Source organism: Peromyscus californicus, unplaced genomic scaffold (assembly GCF_007827085.1).
Source record: "Peromyscus californicus insignis strain IS unplaced genomic scaffold, ASM782708v3 Scaffold_6__1_contigs__length_162567912, whole genome shotgun sequence".
NCBI classification, from domain to species: domain Eukaryota; kingdom Metazoa; phylum Chordata; class Mammalia; order Rodentia; family Cricetidae; genus Peromyscus; species Peromyscus californicus.
Window position 1 is genome coordinate 100715096 of NW_026294584.1, and position 9004 is coordinate 100724099.

The following is a 9004-nucleotide window of genomic DNA, read 5'->3' on the forward strand; positions in this document are numbered from 1 at the left end:
AAACAACACAGAAGTCAACTTATGGCCTCCACAAATACATTCACCTGCATACACATGTGCATTCGCACACACCTGCACACATACAAACATTTTTAAGACATGCAAGGACTAAGAAAAACATATCTTTTCTTAGAAAGTAACTGGACTAAATGCTTCACCAAAATTAGTGAACTAGGAATAGGGAGACAGCTCAGTATTTGTCACACAACCCTGACAGTCTGAGATCAGTCTCCAGAACCCACAGTAGAAGAAAACTGACTCCAAAAGTTATTCTCTGACCTCATATATGTGTGCACAAACACACACAAAATAATAAATAAATAAACAACAAAAACAAACAAATGAGTGAACTAGCTAAGCATGATGCCTTTAATGCCAGCACTCAGGAGGTAGTATCAAGTGGATCTCTGTGAATTTGAGGCCAGTCTGGACTACAGAGTGAACTCCAGGTCAGCCAGGAAGTCACAGTGAAACCCTGTTTAAAACAAAAACAAACAAACAACAACAACAACAACAACAAAAAACCCAGGATCTAACAGCAAAGGAATCATACCAGGAACGATGACAAGAACAACCCACGACTGGGGCAGTAGAGACAGTTCAGAAGTTAAAAATATTCGCTGTCCTTACAGAAAACCAAGCTCAGTTCTCAGCACCAACTCACAGCTCACAATGGTCTGTAACTCCATTTCCAGGAGATCTGATGCCCTCTTCTAGCTTCTGCAAACACTGCATGTATGTGGTACATTTACAGGAATGCAGATAAAACACTCATACACATTTAAAAAAAAAAAAAAAGATGTTTAAAAAGAAAGACACAGCCGGGCGGTGGTGGTGCATGCCTTTAATCCCAGCACTCGGGAGGCAGAGCCAGGAGGATCTCTGTGAGTTCAAGGCCAGCCTGATCCAGGACAGGCACCAAAACTACACAGAGAAACCCTGTTTCGAAAAACTCCCCCGCCCCAATAAATAAATAAATAAATAACACAGAACTATGGCTATGCTTCAAACCTAGACAACATTATTTTCTAGTCTTTTCATTCAGAATTCTGTTTTGATTTCCTAGAACTCTTGCTCTGATGGTTTCTTTCCATACTTCTCTATTGTACAAATCTATTTTCTTATCTCTTTAAAGGTATTTGTCTTGAAAGAGCAGACAAGAGTGTAAAGATGGGAGACATGAAGAAGCACTCTTTTAAAAAATGAAAACTGACAGAGTCCTGCATTTTCTGGCCTATTTGATGGCATTAAAACATCTGGAGGGGAAATTCAAAGAACGATGGAAAGTTAAATAAACAAAAGAAGCAGTCTCAGTTTATCATTTGACTCTAAAGCTAATTATAGTTACCTAGTCATAATAATAGAAAATCTGAATAAGCTTCTCATTTAACCAAACACCGAGTCTCTAGTGGTACTAACATTTCAATGGAGAAAAACTGAAATCTTAATACAACCTATCAGGCTTTCCACCCACTCACCCCTAAAATTGCATATTCCATACTATTAGCATTCCACAATTGAAAGCTGAGCATGTAGCTGTGGGTGAAAGCATGCTGAAGGCAACTGTAAAAATAATGATGATCCTTCAAAATTGAGTACTGAAAGCATTAGTGTCCTAGTTAGCTTTAGTTGTCAGAGTGACACAGCTTACAGTCATCTGACCGGAGTGCCTCAACTGAGGAGCTGCCTAGATCAGATTGGTCAGTGGGCATGTCTGTGAAGGAATGTCTGGATTACTAATTGATGTAGGAGGGTCCAGCCCACTAAGGGTGGAATCATCCCTAGGCAGGTGGATTATATGAGAATGCTAACTACTCATGAGCCTTTGAGCAAGCTAGAAAGCAAGACAGCCATCATGGTTCCTCCATAGTTCCTGCCTTGAGCTCCTGCTCTGACTTTCTTCAATGATAGACTATGACCTGGGGTTGTAAGCCAAATGAACCTTTTCCTCCCCAAGTTATTTTTGGTCAGAGTGTTTATCATAGGGACAGTAAGGAACTAGAGCAACCAGGTATTTTTAGTTTTTTGTATTTTTGCAATATTTCTTTAATGAAAGATACATTACCAAAAATATGAGAGCTCAAACTTACTATTTGGTAAACAAAAGTGTAAATGTTGCATTCCAGTGATTATCCTGACATTTAAAATTATTTGGGATGAGATACAGCATACTCTGTCATTCTACAAATCATAGTACATGTTTTAAAAACATCCAACTTAATATATTCTTTTTTAAAAATTTGATTTTTAAAAATTTTATATACATTGGTGTGAGAGTGTTGGATCCCCTGGAGCTGGAGTTACAGACAGTTGTGAACTGCTATGTAGATGCTGGAAATTGAACCCAGGTCTTCTAGAAGAGCCGCCAGTGCTCTTAACCACTGAACCATCTCTTCAGTATTGAAAAATAGTATCAATATGTAATTCTGGCTGTCCTGGAACTCACTGTGTAGACTAGGTTGGCCTTGAACTCACAGAGATCCTCCTGCCTCTGCCTCACAAGTGCTGAAATTAAAGGCATGAGCTGCCACTGCCCAGTGACATTTGCTTTGTTTTTTTGAGATAGGGTTTCTCTGTGTAGCCCTGGCTGTCCTGGAACTCACTCTGTAGACCAGGCTGGCCTCAAACTCAGAAATCTGTCTGCCTCTGTCTCTTGAGTACTGGGATTAAAGGTGTGTGCCACCACACCCAGCTAAAAGTTTTAAAAATCTATTTAGATTTACTTATTTTATTTGTATGTTTTGTATGAGTGTATGTATGTGTACCATGTGGCTGCCTGGTAACTGCAGAAGCCAGAAAATAGCATCAGGTCCCCTGGAACTGGAGTTATGGATGGTTTTAAGCTACCATGTGGATGCTGGGGACCAAAATCAAGCTTTCCCCAAGAGCAACAAGTGCCCTGAACTTCTGAGCCATCTCTTCAGTCCTATATTCTTTAAGTCATTCTATTCTCGTAAAACATTACTAAGCTTTCCTGATCACTGTAAACCATTCTCAGAAGCAAAGGTAAGAACATACTACACTTTATAAACTCCCTTCCTAAAATATGCTTAATTTAAATAGTAAGACACTAAAAATCTTGACAAGTAGGGACAGCAAAACACGATCTTTAAGCCTATGAGAAAGCTAGTTGAACAGAAAATATAAATCAAGAGGGGTCTTAGTTATTGTTCTACTGCTGTGAAGAGACACCATTACCAAAACAACTTAAAAAAGAAAGCATTTAATCGTGGGCTTGCTTACAGTTACAAAGTTAGTCCATTATCATCACGGTGGGCAACAAACAGGCATGGTGCTAGGGCAGCAGATGAGAGCTTTACATCCTGGTCAGCAGGCAGCAGGCACAGATAAAGAGACTGGGCCTTGTGTGGGCTTTTGAAACCTCACAGCCAACACCCAGTGACAACACACCTCCAATAAAGCCACATCTTCTAATCCTTCCTAAACAGTCCACCAACTGGGGACTAAGCATGCAAATACGTGAGGCTATGTGGCCATTCCCATTCAAACCACCCGGAGAGAGCATGTCAATTTTGCAAGTAAATTCTGCTACCGCAAGATTGGTTTTGAAAGGGTGCATTCAAAGTACTTAAGTTTTTTCCTACTTACTGAATAAAACTAGTGTTTGTACATTCCAGCTCCCCCCATAAGAACAATAACTGTAGTATTCCACAATCTCCAATATGCACTCATTTTAAAAGTCCATACTACTCTCATCCTTTGAAGACTTCAGATTAAGTTACAGCACAAAAAAAAAAAAAAAAAAAAAAAAAAAAAAAAAAAAAAAACAACAACAACAACAAAAAAATCACCTAATGCCAGCAGTGGACTTCTCTGGTCCTTACTGGATAAGAACAGTCTCTCCTTTTCACTCAAACCAACCCAGGGGGCCCGAGAAAGGGCAAAACAGACTGAAACAACGTCACCAGAACGTGACTCAAAAAACTGGTGCCAAGGATGACACAACACGAAAGCATCCCTTTCTCCACAATGCCTGTCATTCTCTCCATTCCCAAGAGCTCACACAAACCCCTCAAAGTCTGGGAGAGCGCAAGAGGGTACTGCAAGTCAGCTGGATTAAGTATGGGCAATGCAGTTCATCACTCCCAGCGTTCATTCAGCCAGCTCCATCCAGAAAATCAAAGGAGATTCCAGCCGGAAGGGTAAACCACAAGAGCAGACGCTTCCATTTAGTGCTCCCAACGCCCGCATGCAAGCAGTGTCCCTTGTGACTCCAGGAACATGCCAGTCGCTGCCCTGATTAGCAGAGCTGCTGCCTCTGCTATGCTGAGTTGAGGGTCAGCTACTCCAACTACCAGGTGCCTTCCACTTGCCCTCCGCTGGTCGGGGAGGGGGCGCTATTAAACACTCTTAGAATTCAAACCCGGGTGAGTGAGTGGCCGTGGGTGAAAGAACACAAGTGGAAAGACAAAAACAGCCTTTCGTGAACGTCCCAAATAATGTGCATGGCTCCTTTGATTTTTCCCATTCAAGGGGTGTGTGTGTGTGTGTGTGTGTGTGTGTGTGTGTGTGTGTGTGTGTGTGTGTGTGTTAAAGTGCTGAGGATGAAATTCAAGGAGCTTTGCAGACTAGGCAAGCGCTCCACCACCGAGATTCCACAGTAGGCCCCCAGAACTTTCTTAGATGACAGAAGCCTGTTACTAACCAAATAAGAAAACGTGAAAGTTTCTCTTTTCGAGGGGGGAACGTGTCGGTCTTGCATTCGAACGTCTACAGTCTTGACATCAAAAACTATTTTGGGATGAGCCACCGCAAGTTATGCAAGTGTCTTTTTTTTTTTTTAGAGCAAGCTTTTCAAAGCCGAGCTCATCCCAGTCATCTCGCTGCACAGACGCTGCACGGCCACCCCTCCACCCGTGCTCTCGACCCCACCTCCCTTCCTCTGTCATGTGCGCTCCTTCTTCGTAGAACCAAGGGCTTCGCGCTGAGCCGGTCCGGACTGGCCAGGGAGTGTGGCCGCGCGCGGGGGGCCAAGGGCCTGTGCAGCACAGCGGGTGGTGTCGCCAAGGGCGCAGGCCTTGACGTCCCTAGCTGTTAACTGACGGACAGCCACCTCCCACACGCCCAGCGCTGCAGCCAAGGAGTGACTGACAGTTACAGGGGACCTGGCGGCCCGTCCCCTGAAGCCCTAGCGCAGGCGACTAGGGGGCACCAGGGACAAGGGGAGCGCTCACCGCCTCAGGGAGTCCGACACCTGCAGCGCCCCGGCGGCCCCGGACGAGGGGCTCGGCGTCGCTGCGGGAACGCCGGCCCCGGGCATCTCAGTCAGCGCAGTTCCCAGCGCCTCCCTCACCTCCCTCGCCTCTGCCGCGTCCTTAGGCGTTGAGCTCCGGGCAGGGGTCCGCCTACCAACAAGGCAGCCAATGGGCACCGAGCGCGGGAAGCCTGGGGCGGGGCCTGGCCGGCGGGTCTCCCAAGTCGTCCAGGGCTCGGGGAAGCCGCACGGAATTTCAGGCTGGAGCTGACTAGCAGAGAAAGAAGATCTGTATGAGAGACAGGCTTCTGACCTGGAGGGCGCTTTCCTTTTTCGACAAATAGGTCTTGACTGCGTGATGGTTCATACTCCACAGGATCTAGAATCACCCAGGAGACCAACCTCTGGGCACATCTGGGAGGGAGTTTCTAGACTAGGTAAGCGGAGGGGATGCGACCCGTCCGTCCTGACTGTGGGCAGCAGTGTCCGTCCTGGACTGAAAAGGAGAAATGGAACCGAACACTAGCATTCATGGTTCTGCTCCCTGAGAGAGGGTGAAATGTGACCTCATGCTCCGGATGCCTTGACCTCCACCATGACCTTCAAACTGTGAATCAAAATAAGTTCCTCGATAACTTGGTTTTGTCAGGCATTTATTATTTTTAAAAGATGTTATTTATTTTTCTATGTGTGAGTGTTTGCTTGCATGTACGTGCCCGCAATCATGTCTTTATGTAGTATACCAACTTTCTGTCTGCTCATTGCTTTGACTTATTTTTCTTTTTTAGTTCGGTATGGCTGAAGATTGTAAATGTCCCCCTAAAGCTCAAGTGTCAAAGGCCTGGCTTCCAGCAGGTGACATTAGGAACTTTCCATCACAGTGCACAGTAGGAGGGTGTGACAGCCCCACCCTCCAATGGTGTACTGGAACTGCTTTCACCATGGCTGCCTTTCTCACCACAGAGCCTAAGGCCACCAGAGCAAGTGAACGTGAATTGAAGTTCTGACATGAACCAAATAAACCTTCCCCCACATTGATTTGTTTCCGGAAAAAGAGATCTAACACAAACATACACAAATCAATGTATGAGGGTGTCCGATTCATCAAATCTTTTAATCTTGTAATGAAATTTATCTACTTGTGTGTGTTTCCGTACACACACGCACACGTGCACAGGTACCACAGCATTTGTGTAGAGATCAACTTGCTGGGGTCAGTTTTGACCTTCCACCATGCTGAACTCAGGTTGTGAGGCTTGGTAGCAGGTGCCTTTTCCCACCTAGGCATCTCACCAGTCCACATATCTTTGGGGTTTTAGTATTTAATTTTATTTTTTTGTGGGAGGGTACACATGTGTGTAGATTCTCGTGTATGTGCATGCAGATGTGTGGAGGCTCGACGTCAACCTTGGGTATCATCTCTCTGAAACCGACCACCTAATTTTTTGACCCAAGTTCTCTCACCAGACCTGGAGCTTGCTGATTCAGCTAGCCTGGCTGCCCAGCAAGCCCCAGAGATGCTCCCTTCTCTGCCTCCCCAGCACTAGGATTACAAGTCTGAGCCACCATGCCCAACTTTTTAAATGGGTGCTCTGGGTCAAATTCTGGTCTTTTTGATCCAGGTCCTCATGTTCACATGGCAAGCACTTTACTGTGAGCTGTCCCAGCCCACAATGGATCTCTTTATGTAGTGTAATATCTGTATAATAAACTTGTCTGTCTGCTCATGCTTATTACTTTGCTTATTTTTCTTTTTAGTTGGCCTTTTAAAAATTGTAGATTTATATATATACATGTATATGTAAAAATTAGTCCATTGTGAATAACTTATCTTTTACCCATCTTATTTTTTGGCTTAATTTACTATATTTTGGCAAATGACTGTTTTCATTTTCACCTACTCATACTAATTGATTTTAAAATGTTTTTAGAGTTTTTTTGTTTTTAACTTTTCTTAGAAAGTCTGTCATGGTTATTTAAAAAAATAGGACACAAAGATCTGGGAGGAGTTAGGAGAAGTTTGAAGTGAATATGACCAAAATACATTCAATGCATGTATGAAATTCTCAATGAATTAATTAAAATATTATATTTTTAAAAAGCCTAGCACTACTCTCAAGATTCAGAAAAAGTATCCTATGGTTAATCCCCCAATAATCAATAATACATATTACCTGTAATAGAAATAATATGTGACAGGGCAAAGAAATAAACAGAGCAAAGGATATGAATGGATAATCCTCTAGAGAAGATATACAAATGCCAATAAGCACATAAAATATGCTTAACATTAGTAGCTGCTAATGGTTTGGGTATGAAATGTGCCCTATAGGTACTCAAGTATTGAAGCAGGGTTTCAGAGGTGGGGAGATTGGAGAAGTGATTGACCCATGAGGGCCTGCCTTCATCAACAGACATAAAGCACTGCCAGATTCACAGGCTGACCAATCAGGGCGTGGTTGGGACAACTGTGCAAGTGAGTGCCTAGTTAGAAGCACTGGGTTCCTGAGGATGTTCTAGAAAGCTGTCTTCCCCCTAACCCCTTCCTACCTCTTTTCTGCTTCCCAGCCACATGAGGTGAAGAATGCCCTGCTGCTGTGGTGTGCTGGCGTGGTGTGCTGCCCCAGCACCTGGAGTCCAGGAACCATGGACTGAAGCTCCTGAAACCCTGACCCCGAACAAACCTGTCCTCTTCTGAGTTGTTAGTTGGGTTCTTTCCCACAGTAACAAAGAAAAATCAAAACAGTAGCCATCGAGCAATGCAAATCAAAACTGTATCGCCCACAGTGCGATGTATATCATTTTAAAGATGCATAATATGTAATAAAAAGGTAACAATGTCATAGTGTATTTAATTTAGAAAATATTGTATCAAGTGTCAAGTGTTATGGACTGAGTTGTATCCTCTAACATTAGATATTGAAGCTTTAACCCCTGTCATGTGACTGTATTTGAGAAAAGGTATTAAGAGAGGTAATTAAGGTTAAATGACATCATAAAGGCAGACTCCCAACCCAATATAACAGCTGTCCTTATGAGAGGAAGAAGAGATAGGCATATGTGCACACAAAGAGAAGGCCATGTGATGTGAGGGTCGGCACAGTGGTGCACACCTGTAAACCCATCTTCAGAGAGGCTGAGACAGAAAGATTGCCATGAGTGTGAGATAAATAGGGAGACCATCATTCAAACAAACAAACAAACAAATGAAACCATATCATCTGCTGACAACTATCTTGAATTTCTACCCTCTAGACCTGTGAGAAAATAAAGTTCTCATGTTTAAGCCACTCAGTCTGTGGTATTTTGTTTTGATAGTTCTAGCCAGTTAATACAGCATATATGTGAATAAATTGGAACTGATACATACTAGTATATACTGATGGTAAAAATGTAAAATGGGATAGCAATTTTGCAAGACACTGTAGTCATTACTAGTACAGTTACGGAGTTACCAGATGACCCAGCATTTGCACTCTTACGTATATACACAATAAAGGCAACAAAAGCCCCCACAAAAAACTGAATAGTCATAGCAGGACAATAAGTGATGATGGTTCACACACCCATCAACTAGTACATGGATAATAAAATATGTCTACATGGTGGAATACTGTTTAATAATAGTAAGGACTGAAATACTGATGTGCTACAACATGGATGGACCTCGAGGACATTGTGCTAAGTCATTCAGTAAGAATCACATATTGTATAACAATTATAAGAAGGCTCAAAATAGGCCCAACTATAGAAACAAAGATTAGCGGTTGTTTAAGACCAGAAAAGGGG

General features: G+C 43.2%; 1 protein-coding gene and 1 long non-coding RNA gene across 9 annotated transcripts in view; one reads left to right on the forward strand and one right to left on the reverse strand.

The window, feature by feature from the left end:
* The window catches only part of Znf638 (zinc finger protein 638), a 129492-nt gene extending 124166 nt beyond the window's left edge, over nt 1-5326 (reverse strand). For 3 of the 8 annotated variants that reach the window (XM_052721411.1, XM_052721414.1, XM_052721410.1), the window contains exon 1: nt 5196-5325. In XM_052721411.1, coding sequence (XP_052577371.1) covers nt 5196-5281 — 86 coding nt within the window. In that variant the 5' untranslated portion in view covers nt 5282-5325. Of the gene's footprint in view, nt 1-5195 lie in introns of all 8 variants that reach the window. The other 5 variants (XM_052721421.1, XM_052721419.1, XM_052721415.1 and 2 more) reach the window with 3 other exon arrangements.
* A 4-nt stretch (nt 5327-5330) lies between these two features.
* Nucleotides 5331-8505, forward strand: LOC128099473 (uncharacterized). The gene is made up of 2 exons (XR_008214533.1): nt 5331-5652; nt 7784-8505. It is a non-coding gene; the product is annotated as an uncharacterized LOC128099473 (long non-coding RNA).
* Nucleotides 8506-9004: the final 499 nt, after the last annotated feature.